The 17,296-nt window shown below is 45.4% G+C and overlaps 1 protein-coding gene across 2 annotated transcripts in view; it reads right to left on the bottom strand.

Annotated features, from left to right (window-relative positions):
- Nucleotides 1-17,296, bottom strand: part of ZNF143 (zinc finger protein 143) — a 313,756-nt gene that overhangs the window by 251,105 nt on the left and 45,355 nt on the right. For both annotated transcript variants that reach the window (XM_078680961.1, XM_078680962.1), the window contains exons 2-3: nucleotides 15,654-15,772; nucleotides 292-384 (exon numbers count right to left, since the gene is read on the bottom strand). In XM_078680961.1, coding sequence (XP_078537087.1) covers nucleotides 292-384; nucleotides 15,654-15,765 — 205 coding nt within the window. In that variant the 5' untranslated portion in view covers nucleotides 15,766-15,772. The remainder of the gene's footprint in view (nucleotides 1-291; nucleotides 385-15,653; nucleotides 15,773-17,296) is intronic.

The raw sequence follows: 17,296 nt of genomic DNA on the forward strand, positions 1-17,296 counted from the left end.
CCAGAAGAAAGGACACAAAGCATTGATGGTAAAACCATTAGAACCACTGCAATGGGTTCCTGAAGGCAATGAGGTAAAAGAATTAGGGTAATAAAAGTAGGGAACAACTTGCTATGATTGTTAACATTAGGCGGTCAATCAATTCTTAGCTACTGCACATTGAGCTACAGGGACCTGCGAGATCAAATTTAAATGATGTGCTTTTTAAAAACAGCATGCATTTATAATTCACCATAACACAAAACAAAGCACATTTTCGAAATGTAACTTGCACAATGGGCATACTCTTACCTTTGGAGTTGTGCTGAATAAATGCTGTGGAGCCATCTGCCAGGGTAACTGCTTGGAGACTTACACTTTCCATGTTCTCCAAGTTGTCTCCATCTTGAAAAGAAATAGAATCTATCAGTTTGTGTGGACATGTTCTTGATAACTAAAATGCATAATGCCTAGTCATAAAGTATCAGTCAGGGGTTAGGGTGAAGAGTGGGAAACAATACTACCATATCCACCTACGGTCTATCGTAATGCAAGGTTTGAACTAGTACAGTATTTCGTGATTTACAGGGTTTACATAGCCCCATCTAAACCTAATAAGCTTTTCCTCCAGGCCCACGCTGCTAGCCCCCACTGCTCCCTCGTTGATCCTGATATGTGGCACATATGATAAGGTCATGTCCTTCGTTGCCTCGTTATTGGTCCAAAATCGTTACCCTACTGGTACACACATTGGAAACGATAGTAGCTTCTAGCTGGGAGGTCTGGGCTCTTGGAATATACCTGCACACTAGACCCCCTCTACTCAGGAAGGGTGTGGCCAAGCTCCATTTCCTATTTATCGTGGAGGTGAGTAAGATGAGTCTGTGCATGTTTCCCGATTGCCTTCACAAGTCAGGTAGTCAAGCGTTGATCAGTGCCCACCATATGCAGGTACTGTGTCACACAGTATGTTGGAAGCTGAGTTACTGCAGGGTGCCAGCAGGCATTGAGGGAGTGAGTCAGCGCATGGTATGTAAAAAACTGCCCACTGTGCGTGTTATGCTGAGTTACTAATATGATAAAGAGTATTCATATGCTGTTCTGGTAAAAGCTGCCCAGGGAGGTTAATTCTGCCTCGTGCCAGTGTTGCAACATGCATCAAATGAGGTGCCCTCTATTGCATGGGGAACTAGGAGGAGGATAGATGAGAAGTATAGGGTGGTCGAGGCCTTAAGGCTCAAGTTGTGCCAAAAGTAGTAGAGGGGCACCTGAAGTAGGTGTAGTGGCTGTAGGGGCCATGACGGGCACTGGGTGAAAAACCCAAAGGAGGCACTCCAAGTTCCAGGGAGATTGCAGTGAGAGTCTATCGTCTAGGTGGACCTCAACAAAGGCAGTGGCTGACCCACTATAGTTGCTGCACCAAAAAGTAGTGCTTAAAGTTAGGAAAGCCAAGCCCGCCCCTGTCTGCAGGCAACGCAACTTAAACAGTGCCACCCTGCAGAGGCTATTATCTCAGTTTCAGTGATAGGGTAACACAGATCACAACCCTGTTCCCAAGTAACCTAGAACTAACTGTTTGATCTTTTCTTTTTTCACTGCATATTTCTTGACACAATTTCTTTGTGTGTTCTGGACACTTTACTCTATTCTTTTCTGAGCTTGAAAGCACCAATGATGATAACAGGGCAATCCTGGTGAGTACCTGCCAGGTTCCCGTTGGTGGTGCGCCCGTGAGGTGCTTTCTCGCTCTCACTCACATTGTTTTGGTCATTTATGTATCATTGGTTGACACTAAAGTGTGTAAGTGTATGTCGTCTCACAACTGAACTGATTCTCTTGGAACGGGCGATTGTTAAATAAGGCACCATCCAGGGCTATACCTACTACCCCAACAAACTAATAATAGGGGAGTGGCTTCTTGCAATATTATTGCGAAAATTGGTATGCCCACAATAGAAGGATAGGTCTATAAGTGCCCAACAAGTCTAGGTCTTGTATTTGTATGTTGTATCATGAGTGGAGGGCGACCTATGACTAGCTTTACCCTCTAAGCTCCTGTGTGTTTGAACCCAAGTAACCTAGGCCAGAGGAATACAAGCTAGATAAGCCAGCATCCTCTCTGTTGGCAGGTGCTGTTCTGCAGTATATAGAGTTAAGAAGTATTCAGTGAAAGCGTGGTGCATTTCTGCCGGTGTGTGCACATAAATATCTGGGGCTATTCTGATGGATGGAATGGGAACACAAGGTGTTTCTTGTTTAATTAACCAAGGAAGTAGGGATCCATCCAGGCTTGTCTGCTTCCTAATGTGTTCTCGCTGTTTGTGCCGCAAAGTTAACACATAGCAGCCATTCCAGCAGTTAACATGTATGTTTACGAGCAGCCAATAACTCTCGCACCGTGCCCATTCCGTGGAAAGATATCTCTGACTCCCCCCGCCCGCCTACCCTCCTTACAGTAAAGATTGCCAACAATGCGTGTCCATGTTGTGGTCGTTGTTGGCCGCAGTTCTATTAGGATTACTCACATGCTGGTTATACATTTGTCATTTGCGAACTGCCGTATGGTCATAAGTCATACATGTCAGAAAACATAGAAAAACATCTTGGGCCGACTCTGGGCCCGTACTTTTGTGTTACACATCAGTTCGTAAATGGCACCCCAAAAAACCAGCTCCTTTTGACAGTCCTTGGTGGTCCTCTTCTCTATGTTGGTTATTTCCAGGATCCCCATTGGTTGGTCACCCACGCCTTCTGCGTGTAGTGGAGGGTAGCTTTTCTCTCTGGAGTTAGGCCCCCAGCTCACTACCTTTTGCGCCCTGCCGTCCGGTCGGGTCTGGGCCGCGAGTGCCGTCTCCTCTTGCTACTCCCCTCCTTGGTGCGGCCACCTCACCCTGCCGTGCGGCATCCTACGTGAGTGGCCCTCCTCCTACACACCGCCCGCCGGTGTGTTTCCTTAGCCAACCATTGTACCAATTTCCGCAAATGCCCTTGCCACTGTCCAGCCCTGCGACACTGCTGCTCCTTAGGTGTGGGTCTGCAGAAGTTCGTCAGGTGCGCCGCTCTCCCTGCTCCTCGACGAAGTTGAGAGCTACCTGGGCGAGCGGCGACTTATATTCGCCATCCTCTTACCTTGGTGCTCCGGTGGAGCCCCCTGATTGGGGGGTTCAAAACATAGCGCTCCCTGCCCATTGGCTGCCCTTCTGGCGCCACTGGGCACTCTCCGACTCCTGGCGGGCGGCGCGAGGCGTGAATCTCCCCTTGGCTTAGCGCCCAGAACCGGTTTTCCGTACTACCTGGTATTGTAACTAAGGGCTACTGCAGACATTCAATAGCACTTAAATATCAAATGGACTTTTATCTTGACGGTTTTCTTATTTATTTTTTTGCTCTTCCACAGCTTCACCGCAGGCTGAACCTGCATGGGTCCCTGCTCCTGGATAGCTGTAACCATACAGGGGGAGATGCGATTAAAAAAACATCTAAATTCCTGTGCTCATCTATGAGTTTGAGCATTATGTTTTCCCTTTCCGTTACCGTAACGTTTCATTTATACATCTGCGCATTTTTTGTCACAGAATATGGTGTGCAACGCTGACCTCTAGTGGAATGCCTAAGGGTACAGCTTATCCACTTTGGTGTCCCTGCTGCCATTGGTGCGCGTTCCCTTAAGCAGTAGCATAACCACTGAATTGATTACCCGTTTTTAACGCCACACCTCGGCAGAATTCTATGAATACCTGCTGCTCGTTTGTTCAGTGCAAATGCACTAAAGTTTTCCGGGAGCTACATGAGTGCAGCCATCTGAGAACGTTTAAATGCTGGCATGTCGCTGCACAGTGGGGTCATCCACGAAGGGTGACCCTGATCGCGTCCTACTAGCTACAAGTGGGCTTTCAATACTGATTGTGCCTCCCACGTCAGTAGCATTTCAAGCCTGTCTCAGCCTGATATTGCCGTGCCCATGTGTGCAGTTTACTGCCATTGCATTGCATGCTTGTGTTGCGCGGCTCGACTCGAAGGTATTTGGCGCCCTTCGCCTGAGCACCGTATTATATTACACATGGCGGCACAGGAAGATTAAGTGATTTGCCCAGCATCTCCGGCTGGCCATGGCGGTTAAATTATTTGCGTACTGCCACGTCTTTGGTTGCTTGGTTTACTTTACCGTTTAATTGTTGCGTATGGCACCTCTCTACCACCCAAACAAGGTATGGCTTTACCAATCTTTGCCGCCCCATCCCGCGCGCTAACTCCCGAGCAATGAATTCGGGGCGCGCTCTGGAAAAGCATTGTCTTATATTAACGTTAAAGACTAGAATGGTGGAGGCCAGGTCACGCGCTACCCAGCAGCAGCCGCGGAGTCATAACAGTTGAAATTTGCTATGAGGATGGTTTCTTCTCAACTAATGGGGCCTCTTTCTTTACTTGAGGGGTATATTTTTCTCTAGCCTCCAAATGCGTTACTTTTTGTCAAAGTAACAGTAGTTGCTCACTACTCCAAAGGTGTTTTGCATCGATGCAATATTTTTAGGTACATTCTTTTAACGTGACATGCTCCCTAGCCTAGTTTTTAGTCCCGTGGAATTTTGTTGCTCCCTCGGCCCTTCTGCCCCGGGAAGGGGGAGGAGATTCACATATAGCACTGTACGACATCGCGCTGCAGTCCATGTACCCAGCTCGCCATATACCCGGTCACTCTGAACTTGGCTCTTGTAGCATAACCCTGTGCCTGGATAACGAGGGGGGGGCATCCTGTGGGTAGAGGGTGCGCTCTCCTCCCAACGTGGCTGGGAGGCTTGGGAAATGCATTTTTTTTTTTGTATAGCGCGAACTAGACCCGAACCGAATTAGAGCGCTTTACATATTTTCCAGTTACGTTACATGAGGGAACCCTTTCATTTTAGGCACGGGGGGATTACGTTTTTTGCCTAGAATCTAGGAGGTGTTTGGCGTTGTTACCGAGGCTCGAACCCCGGATCCCCAGTTCCGAGGTCGAGCGCCCTAGCCGTTAGGCCAACTCCTCTCCCAGGATTGGGAGCCCCGGGGATATTCTGGGACAGAGGACACATGGTGTTTTTTTGAAAAAATTAAATGCTGCACCAAACTTGAATCGGAGCTCCACAATATACGTGTTCCACACCAACCGGATATTTGCGTGGGACTTCCATATTGTCGCATAAGCACAAGAAAGCAAGTACAGTGATAAAAATTTGCAGACACAGTGAAAGTTTACTTGGTTTACTTTACCGTTTAATTGTTGCGTATGGCACCTCTCTACCACCCAAACAAGGTATGGCTTTACCAATCTTTGCCGCCCCATCCCGCGCGCTAACTCCCGAGCAATGAATTCGGGGCGCGCTCTGGAAAAGCATTGTCTTATATTAACGTTAAAGACTAGAATGGTGGAGGCCAGGTCACGCGCTACCCAGCAGCAGCCGCGGAGTCATAACAGTTGAAATTTGCTATGAGGATGGTTTCTTCTCAACTAATGGGGCCTCTTTCTTTACTTGAGGGGTATATTTTTCTCTAGCCTCCAAATGCGTTACTTTTTGTCAAAGTAACAGTAGTTGCTCACTACTCCAAAGGTGTTTTGCATCGATGCAATATTTTTAGGTACATTCTTTTAACGTGACATGCTCCCTAGCCTAGTTTTTAGTCCCGTGGAATTTTGTTGCTCACTCGGCCCTTCTGCCCCGGGAAGGGGGAGGAGATTCACATATAGCACTGTACGACATCGCGCTGCAGTCCATGTACCCAGCTCGCCATATACCAGGTCACTCTGAACTTGGCTCTTGTAGCATAACCCTGTGCCTGGATAACGAGGGGGGGGCATCCTGTGGGTAGAGGGTGCGCTCTCCTCCCAACGTGGCTGGGAGGCTTGGGAAATGCATTTTTTTTTTGTATAGCGCGAACTAGACCCGAACCGAATTAGAGCGCTTTACATATTTTCCAGTTACGTTACATGAGGGAACCCTTTCATTTTAGGCACGGGGGGATTACGTTTTTTGCCTAGAATCTAGGAGGTGTTTGGCGTTGTTACCGAGGCTCGAACCCCGGATCCCCAGTTCCGAGGTCGAGCGTCCTAGCCGTTAGGCCAACTCCTCTCCCAGGATTGGGAGCCCCGGGGATATTCTGGGACAGAGGACACATGGTGTTTTTTTGAAAAAATTAAATGCTGCACCAAACTTGAATCGGAGCTCCACAATATACGTGTTCCACACCAACCGGATATTTGCGTGGGACTTCCATATTGTCGCATAAGCACAAGAAAGCAAGTACAGTGATAAAAATTTGCAGACACAGTGAAAGTTTGCGAGCAAGCACAGCAGCGGGGCCTCGAGAAAAGGCGCAGGGTATAATCGAGGGCAGGGCTAGAGGTGTGAAGATTCCCGCAGCTTAAAGTTATATCGCAATATCCTTCTACTCTGCCTACTTCGTCCGGCACTCCAGTGTGCCTTCGAAAAAACTTACCGCACGCATTATTGGGTGGCAGAGTGCTAGCTAACCTGGCGCTGCTTTAAGGCACACACTCTCTGAGATGGCCCTAGCTTCATTGCTCTGACCCTTGCGTGTGTGGACGAGGCTACCAACCTCTTCGGTTGAGTCTCGCAACCTCTATCAAGGCCATATGCAGCTGGCCCCGACCTCCACCCCGACATAGCCAGCAAGATTGATCTCTCCCCAGACTTTTTAGCCTATGTAACGGTGCCCCCGCAGGGTTGATCCTTACCGAGGACTCGTGTTCCATCCTGTAGGATGTCGGCTCTGAACCTTGTTCTCCCCCTCGGCCCGTGGTCCCCGCCGCTGCTCCTTGGCACACTCACGCCGCATCCTGCCGATGGCTCCTGTGCCTCTGTTACCGGTCGGATGTCGCTTTCCTTCTCCGCCGCTCGCAGCCAAGCTGGTAACCCACCGAGCTGGTGAGGTGTAAAAAAAAAAAAAAACAAATCTTTCCAAAACCGAGGGTCCACTGCCGCTCAGTACGTCCGAAGGAGCCGATCGCGCACTCGCAGACCTTCTAGTGCCGCGCCCCCGTGTTCTCAAGGTTCTTGACCCCCCCCAGCGGCACAATGCGCGCTGAAAGCGGTGAGGCGGGCTCTACCGGGCTTGTGGCGGCCTAGCCACGTGCCGGTCCCGGATTCGTGGGGGGGCGTCTGGATGAATTCTGCTCCGCCACAGAGCCTTGCCGGCGCACCGATGCTCCTTTAAGCCCAGCGATGGTCCGTCGTCCGTTGGTCCCGCTAGCACCCATGGTCCCTTCAGTGCAGCGATGGTCCGTAGTCAGCCGATCCCTCCTACAGAGCTTCGCCTCGTCGCCTCACCTGCAGAAGTTCGTCAGGTGCGCCGCTCTCCCTGCTCCTCGACGAAGTTGAGAGCTACCTGGGCGAGCGGCGACTTATATTCGCCATCCTCTTACCTTGGTGCTCTGGTGGAGCCCCCTGATTGGGGGGTTCAAAACATAGCGCTCCCTGCCCATTGGCTGCCCTTCTGGCGCCACTGGCACTCTCCGACTCCTGGCGGGCGGCGCGAGGCGTGAATCTCCCCTTGGCTTCTGGGCGCTTTAAAGCGCCCAGAACCGGTTTCCCACTGGGGGCACGGCGCGGGTTATGGCGCCTGCCCCTGAGCCCCCCTGCCCCCTTCGGGGGGATGCGGCGGCCTCTGCAAGAACGGTCCCTGTTGTTTCTCCTCCCAAATAGAGTGAGACTCCAACCCAAGCATGGACTTCTCACTAGTGTGAAAGCCCCCTACTAGTGCTCCTCGAGCTACCACTACTGCTGAGATACAGCACTTACGTGGAGGCCATGTTCAGGTTGTGATGGAAATAATCAGTTATCCTGTCATAACAGGCACAGAGCACCTGGTGCTCCAGCAATGAGGGCTGAAGTCACCAGGAGGGAATTGGGCAGTGCAGCAAACCCCAGAGGAAATCTGCGACCAAAGGGTTTTGGTCTGAAACTGTACTCAATGCGTATGCAAATGGAGCCCATTAAAGCAGTGCAAACAATCTTATCTAGGTATAAATGTAGATTTTGGGTGGCAGAATAAAAGGAATATGTCCTTATGCCTTCATTGGGCCTTTTCCAAATATCCTCCAAGGACCATTGTTAAAGCCAACTAGAAATGTGTTTTGCTTTCAATGTGGTTAGGGCCTGAGGAAGAGGAGGCGACAACCTATCCAGCATAGGGTCCAGTACACTGTTAAATTCACCATAAAGCAACCAAGGGATAGCAGCCCAATGCAACAGTAATCCTGACAGCTGCTCCCAAAAAACCGCCTGCTCCACAATAGGGGCATAGATGCTACCCAAGAGCAGTAGTCTACCATCGAGTCTGCCCTTCACCAGCGTATCTTCCCTCACCATCCAGGACATTTGTCTGTGACTGGAAAGGCCCCCCAGCCCGCACCAAAATTAATTTACCCCCAGAGTAAGCAGAGTAGTTTGTGGAGAAGGATTGTTGGAAGCAAGCTAACTGGGTCAATCATATGCGACTCCTGTGAAAAAAAGGCTATGCATGTTCCTCTACCCTTCAAGAGTGAGAATACAGCATACCGCTTATTGGCCGAACCTATCCCCCTTATATTCCATGTAAGTAAATTGTAATCAGAAATGGCCTGTTTCAGAGATTTAAAAGTAAGGGAGTAAGCGCTGAACTGCCCAATGCAAGAAGCATAAAACTTATTTTACCTGACAGTGACCTCCATTATTGTTGACCTGAAACCTGCAACATCCGTGAAAATTTATTTGTATCAAGAACACAAGGGCAGAAGGCAGAACACCCCCATCCAAACTGTTTAAGATAAACACAAGTCATTTTGAATGGGTAGGCTATAGTCAAGGTTAAGTAGTGTGCCATTTGATACCTTTGATAAAGCCAGTAGTAGTGTGGGCACCACTGTGCAGGACAGTAGATGGGGCCTTCAAGTTCACAACAAAGAGCAGTTGTGACAAGGTCAGTTCGATGGTCACTGTAGTGAAGATGCTGAGAAGCAATCTCTGTACACCACCAATCATGAGACCCCCTCAGTTAGTATTATCAATTATGGTAGCAGTCTCTTGTGCACTACAATAGGGCCCTTACAGTAAGATATGAGCAGTTTGTGGCGTGACATCCTGAGGGGCCACCGATCCAGAAAGTGAGACACATGATTGAGATGATTCCACATCGCCCAATGTTGCTATCCCCTCTGGGGAGCAGGGCGAGCCAAACCCCTGCAGGAATGCAGCCGCTTCCAACACAGTGCATCTGTCAACATCCATTTGTGCTCCAAAGGAATAGAACCACTAGGGAGTGTTCCTGCCATATGTTGGTGAGACTTCTTACACCCATGTCTCCTCTGAGGTCATACACTGCTGTCCTTGTCAGAGGGCCTGATTTAGATCTAGGAAGATGGGTTACCTCATCACAAAGGAGACGGATATCCTGTCTGCCAAAATATGAATCCCATTATATCACCAGGTCTTGCAACAGATCTATTCAACAGACCCGAGGGCTCTATTTGGTGTCTCTTTACCCCTCTCCAAGGGGTTGTTGGAGCAGACTTGTTGTGAGGAGGAAGAGGGAGGAAGGTGGTAACCTGCAGATTAGAGGGCACAGTAGGAAGGGGGGTGGTCATTGCGGCCCAATCAGGTGGAATAACCCTCTTTGCAGGCCCAGCCAACCCCGCTAGTCATGTGCTGGCCCAGCCCAGCAAGTTCTGTCTCAGATCAGAGCAACATACCCAAATCAGCGGGCCCAAGTTGTGAGGAATCAAATTTGTACCTGCAGTGCCCCTCACAGCAGTGTCACAGCTAGTTCCCATACCCCTGTCTTGGATGGGCTCAACAGAGACCTGCTGCCAACCCTCCACCCCATCAAAGGGGGCACCCAGAGTCAATATTGTGGGGTGGGGGGTCCAGTACAGACACAAATGTCACTGCAGTACTCTGCCAATGAGGACTACTTCTAAAATGTCTTGGGAGGAGACAGACACGTCAGTGATCCAGTCTCACTAAACTCTGCAGTCTGGCCTTAGCTCCTCTCATCAGGGGAGCCCAGAGTCGGTCTGCACTCTGTCTGCACACCACCCTACCAGAGGTGACTGAAGCAGTACACTGCAACTCTCACCAGGGGTCCATCCAAATATATAGGTGCCCCAAAAGGGGTGCCAGTGCCCCTCCCTGGTATGGAAGATCAATGCTTACAGACATAAGCGTGGGGTCCCCGCAGCAGCCGCGGCCACCCAGCAAAGGCCTCTAGTCTGGAGAGTCTGAAGTCACGAGGCCAAGCTCATCCAAACAGTGCCCGGCCTCACTCACCATGCTTAACCCCTGATCTAGGTAGGGCAATGTTTCAGGAGTATAGTGCAGTCTTGAGTGTTAATCGATGGCACCTCTTCATGCAGGATAAACATTGAATGGCAGGCCGTGCTGGCAGGCTACACTTGCAATACAGCTGAGTTATGCAGCCACCATGTTTTCCGGCTTAGCTACGATCCCCCCTGTAGAGGTGCTCTTTACACACTAGGTGCCCATGTGTTGCTGGTAAGCCCAGAACATTTAAAGCTCCATGGGGTTCCCTGATATCCTCTTTTATATTTAACGTATGCCTGAGCTGATGACCAAAATATGTTTTTTAAGTGCCCAGAATTACAGGTGTATTGGCGGGAGGTGGAGAATGTGGTTAAGAATATCTGTGGGTTTGAATTTAACGTGAAGTTGAACATTGGTATTAATGGGAGTGGAAGCCTGCCCGAGCCAGCCTGTAACAAAATCTAGGCGGGCCTTCCTATTCTATATGATGCTCCTAGACAGAAGAGAGATCTGTAAGCGCTGGACGGATACCTCACCACCTAAGGGGATTGAAAGTGTTCAGGCGGTTAGATACATTTGTAAAATGGGCATCGGCTCTGGAACTGGGGTAGAGGGGGGCTGATCGCAACTGGATTTAGGTCGACTTCCAAAGATGGAGTGGAATGTCAATGACTTAATATGTGGACCGATGATTACTCCTGTGAGATGCCAGGAACCAGGAAACTGGTAGGACTAGTTGGCAGGGCCGGATATATTGTATGCACCAGGCCCACGGTTGGAACAGGTTTCCTAGAAAAGGCCTGGGTTTGCAGATATTGGTGATATGAGGACTTTAAAAAAACATATGCATGAGGTTAGATCGACAATGTCATCGAAAGTCATGACATTTTGAGCTACCATTATCCTGATAATACCATATCCATGATTCATTCTAGGTAGCTCATAAGCAGCATGAAGTGCCTTGTTCACTGCTTGACTGATGTAGCATGATAAATGGAGAAATATTACATCAAGGTTAAGCCACAAAAAACAGGGTTGATTACAGTAAATTCAATTTATTGAATGAGAATGGAGATTGGTGATACCATGTTAACTAATTACCAGTGTCCATCCTCTCTTCGTGACCAATATCCATAACTTGAGTTCTCCTTCACTGAAGCCTCAATAGCATATCCAAAAGAACCGTGTTGCACTTTCTCATGAATGCCACTAATATAAGTTAAGTTATGACTAAATGAGGATTTTACCATCTTTAAATCTTTCGGCAGAAAGGCCACTTGCCTTGCTCCAACACTGAAATGAATGATTCCTGTTTATATCATAGCTATTTGATTATGGTATATATATGCAGAGATGTCCCTTTGTTTGGCTAGGATAATTCACAATTTCTGTGAAACACTACTGTTAGAATGCTGAAATGAATATTGTGCTTAAAGCATAACCCCCCCCTTCAATACGCTGGCATACTGTGACCTTGAAAATTAAACTGAACATTGCAGTTTTAGTGTAAAAGACTTTACAAAGTTGAGACCTGTTGACTTTGGCAGTGCATGTTATTTTAATGTACATTATGATGTTATCCTTTTCAGTTTGGGGTTCGATGTTCAGGAGAACTAATAAATTAAAAAAATTTAGTCAATTGGAATTCCTACTTTTTGTAATGATCCAGCATTACTTTAACCAGAAATAATACTTACAATGATCGCAAAAATAAACTAAAAGCACAATTAGAGTCTTGCTAAAGAACATTTTTAAGTGAAAAGTTTAAAGCACTTGTTTGTTGTGTCATATTATCATTTAAGGGCCGATGTTCAAAAAAAATAATAACAATTGGGCTACTCACATCTATATTTTTGCCCAAATTGATTATACTTACTATATGCTCATTATAATACATGGGAGCCTGCAATCCCAGAATAAAGACGTGTCTCTAATGTCTTTCTTACAGGCGACTTGTGATGCTTCTAGAGGCCTGTAATAAAGAAAAGCTGTAGCCATCCAAATGTAATAAGTTATTACATCTGACTTCTGATATCTAAATGTCAGCAACCAGTCACCAGGCAGTGTGAAAGGCAGTTTAGAGAGCATAATTACAGCTTCGTTTACACAAGGAAAATGGAACTGCCTTTTCCTTTTTCTGATGTGTTTTTCTAAATTGAAAAGCTATTATAAGTTAGGAGATACATATGGCAAGTTATTGGTTTTTTTTCACGCTGTAGGCCATTACAGTGAATATAGAATCTATGAATGTTTTAACACAATCTGACCCACAGCATGTTTTACTCTAGCTTGCACAACACTCATCCCAAAATCGTCTAGCTAATATTATTAACAGATTCTTGGTGTGTTTGAATTTGAAGTACAGATCCTGCTTTTATTCTTCAAGTCTTCAATAAACATAAAAGACCAAGACACTAAGGATTTAAGTTACTTGTAGGAAGGTGATAGCGTGACCAAGTATTATAAGGAACAAAGTACTCTCTTCTGTTAAAAAACTCTCGGAGTTCTATGACCTTATTAAGTAACTCGGCCTTCTGCAACATTCCTCTGTATGGTCTCAGAACTCCTCGGTGAAATGTATTGTCCTTTTAATGTACAGCAGGGGATTTCCGAAATCCCTATTTAAAAGCCCCTCTCTAATCTACATACTACAGTCTAGCTGAATTGATGATTGTTACCTATAATAACAATGCAATTACATAGCTGCTCAACTGTAGTAAACTTTTACACTTGAGGTGTGCTGTCAAAATGCCTGCCGCCACAGCCAGGATGAAAGGCAGGACACAGACCATAATTACAGTTGCAATTAAAACAATGAAAAAAATAACTAACTAGTTTGTCTGATATATTTTTCTAACATTAACAGTGATTAGCAGAAAGGAGAGATTCATAACAACGTTTATTATTTGCACTGTAGGTCAATATCGGAAAGTAACTATTTGCATGTTTCTACACATTCTGAGCTACAGCATTTTTAATCTAATTTACAATGAAATAATAATAATACATTTTTAAAAATAAATGACTAACTACGCTTTGCTGTGTTTCATTTTGCACTACAGATTCAGCTTTTATTTTTCATGTCTGAAACTGTAGTATCTCTCATTTGAAAGAGCAAGACAGAATGATTTAAGTGGTTTGTAGAAAGTGTGAAAAATAATAATGTATTATAAAGAATAAAATACCCATTACCTTACATTACAATGATATTACAGGTCACCCCATATTTCCTAGCCAACTCAGCCTTTGGTCTTGTTCCTCTATATGGGCGCAGGACTCTTAAATGATTTGCAAGATCCTTGTAATGTACAGCAGGGGATACTTCATCCCATACATAATACATAAAAGGCAGAACAACTTTGGCCCCTTATCACTTTTACTTGTTAGGCGCAATTAACACCCTTGTTGGTTGTATCGCATCCATCAGAGCAGAACTCAGACAAGAGTAGATTTAAGGTGCATTGCCGATTTGCACCTTCACAAATAACTGGGGGTGGGGAACTCCAACTCAGGGTTGTCCAGCTTGCAACCACATCTTGGAGACAGCTCAACATGTACTGTTTTTTTTGCCCAGCATACAAGAAGTCTAGACACAGATGGCTAGTACAGATATGTAGAAAGCTTGGAACAAACCATTGTGCGGAAGCCTATAGGATTTTAAATTATGGTACTAGTATGCCCATTGTGTATTCTGTCTCCCGATACCTATTCTCCATGTGGTGTGTGCGCCGAGCTATTTTAAAATCAGGTTCTGCTTAATCTGATCACTCCATCATCTTTCTGGGACCTTATATTGGTATCAACCCCACCTTTTTTAAACCCCAAATATTGCCAATGTTTATTTTAATATATTTATTCCATTTTATAATTTTTAAATGGAATTCTTTGATATTGCACATGCACTTTACCCTTGAAATTTAAATGTTGATTTGTGGTGTCTTTTATTTACCTGTGTTTTTATGGTCATATTGGCCGAAATAAAGAATTCTTGACTGAGATTTAAGGTGAATTAACCGTTATGATACAGGATGTTCCTTTTTTTCGGAGTATGAAGATTTCAGTTTCCACCATCTCAATGATGCACTAAACAGGTTTTCAATCGGCACCTCAAAACCTTACAGAATTTAAAAGCTTTACAGTCACACTATTCGAAGAAACGAACAAGAAAAATAAAGTGAAAACCTGGAGAATTGAATGTTTGTATGTTACTTTTAAGTGCCAATAATATATGTGGAAACAAAAAAAACAAAAACCTGGAAAATGATTTAGCTGAGGTGTATAAATATAAAAATAATGTAATAATAACATTTTAGAATCTTGTTCCAAAATTGAGAACACATTTTACTTACTGTCTCAAAATATTATGCGCAGAAAAAATCACTTAATAGCATTTTCCACAATCAGCAGCACAAATGCAGTAACTATGAATACCTATTAGCTCAAAGAATTTAGTCAACCAGAAGAGAGGGTGTAAGCACCATGTCAGAGAAAGAGTGTAACTATTCACATAAAAAAATATTTTTTTTTTAGGACAGTGATAGAAATCCTCCATTCAAATTTTAGTGGTTGGCCACCTGTTCTTTCTATTGTGAAGGAATATGTCCCCTCTCACGTCTGGCGAGAGTCATTTAAAAATAGACCTGACTTTCTTAAGGAAATCAAACTTTGAGCTCTCTTTTCTCTAGAGGAAAAGAGCTGATGGCTAGGATACAACTCCCTGCTTTGAACAGTGCAGCGTGGCACTGTGAACTCAATTTCAAGGGGGTATGTATGCATAATTCTTAATCCTTGTTTTGGCTTAAACTATCAATTATCATCCTTTACTGCCAGTGTGTGGCCTGCTTATGGTTCAAACAAGTCTAGATACTTGTGAGCACTCAGTAGGAACTACCCAACAAAACATGGTACTCGCATATATCATAAAACTACTGATGAACATGTTGGAAAAGCACTGGGCTCAACACAAACTCTGAGCAACTCCTCAACACACCTAACACCTTACTCTACTACTCGGACGCAGTGCCATACCTGACAGCCCTCTGAAGTCTCCCTTGGATCCGATGGTCAATGCATTGCATGACTTGTGACTTATTCTCCTTTCCTGCCATTTACAAATTCAAGTGTTCGTTGTGCTGCACCTAATGGCCTGAATGTAGTGTAAACTATATCTACCTTGAGTTTTCGTTTTAAGCTGTCTTTTCAAACAACACAGCAGGATTAATCTTCCATGACGCCTTACACTAAAACGCAAGCAGATTCAAAATCTGTGACTTTTCGGATAGATAAGCACTCACATTAACGAATATTTCTATGAAACATATGTGTGACTGCTTTGGAACAGAGCGAGCATTAATTGATCAAGCAAACAGCACACAGTATCACCTGCCACAGAGACAGTCTCAGTGAGACACAGGGTAACATGCTGAGCTTCAGCGCCTCCACCAGGAAATTCGGCCATTCCTTGAGAGTCTCGATTGATCTGAGCTAGTAACATTTTTCACCTATGGAAAAAACATAAGAGAAATTAGAAACGCATATCAGGATTGCACAAACATAAAAACCACACTTTTGCCTTCGTACTGACTAAAGAAAGATTCTTCAAGCCCAAACACAATAATATTTTTTGCTTTAGTGTCTTTTAGCTGTTTTTGTGCCGATAATTCAGTCAATCGATTACAGCCAAACCGAATCTACAATGTTTAAAAATAAATTACTGTTTTAAGATGACAAGACTTTTTGGGATGGCATCTACGTTGTGTGGTAGAGTAGGAATCAACACGAACTTCACATTGCATCTACAATGAAACACATGCTGGGTCTTTTCAAACTTTCACTACCAACGTTATAAAGTTTTTCCATAGAGAGACCATGAAATCTGGATTTCAAAATGTTATCTTGTAGCCGAATATGACGAGAAAAAAGTGGGAGTGGGCGGAACTCACGGAGTTTTACTCAGCGGAGCTACCCAAAATCTCTGTCTGAGTCCGCGGAGTTCTGTGAGCGCAGAGTTGTGGCACGTCACACTGCTCACCCTAATTATCTTGCACCGGGAGCCTGTCCCTTGCTTTAAAATCAGCACAAACTGCAGCAGAGGCGCTGCTTCTTTCTGCCACTCGAGTAGATTTTCTACTCAAGTGGCAACTTTTTCACATCAAGTGGCAGCTTTTTCAATGCAAGCGGTAGCGACCTGCCGCGACAGTCTTCATTGGGAAATCTCCCCGGGAGGCGATCTACCACTTGATTTTCGGGCTCGCGAACTTACAGTTGGTGAGCCATGAGCGGGGTGAGCAGAAACTCTGTGACCTCTGCCGAAGGAGCAGAATTTACCGCCCACCCCTCGAAAAAAGCTAGATTGTTCTCATTTGGTTGGAGTCCACTTGAAACTCTAGTATCACATAAATTATGTACTTGCATGCCGGAAAAACGGCTGCTACCATTCAGGCACAAGACAGCTTATTATATCTCTGCCAGGGCAGAAAAAGTGGGTACTTGTGGAATGTCTTTTCGGGTGTAAAGAACCCATCCACCTTTAAGAGATTTGATTTGACAAGTCAGAAGTGCTAAAGACTACTTGCCTTCGTAAAAGAGCTGTACAGGCTTCACAGTGTTAATGACTGACAGGCAAGATTTTAGTATGTCTATCCTTGACTTACGCAATGCTAGTGCTGCTTCGTGATCAAATGCCATGATGAGTATTGGAAATGGGTGAGTCGAGGAGGAATCAGAAGAAGCAATTGCTTTTGAGTTGATTCTTTCAATATGTTGTAATGCAAATCCATTCTCCCTTGGTCTTGGGTTTATATCCTGTTTTCTGACCCCTTTCTTCAGACTCAGTAACACCCTCTTTTTCTTTGTTCTTGTTTATATTCTGCATTCTCATGCTCTACATTCCAGGGTCCTAGCTTATTTTACCTGTTGCAGCCAGATTGCGTCAGAATCTAGTTGTTTTTTGGCCTAAGAGAGAATTTGCAAGCACCCTCCAATGTATACATACCAACCAATTCAGAGTAGTGATGTGTAAACAA

The sequence above is a fragment of the Lissotriton helveticus genome, chromosome 3_1 (genome assembly GCF_964261635.1).
Source record: "Lissotriton helveticus chromosome 3_1, aLisHel1.1, whole genome shotgun sequence".
Lineage (NCBI taxonomy): Eukaryota > Metazoa > Chordata > Amphibia > Caudata > Salamandridae > Lissotriton > Lissotriton helveticus.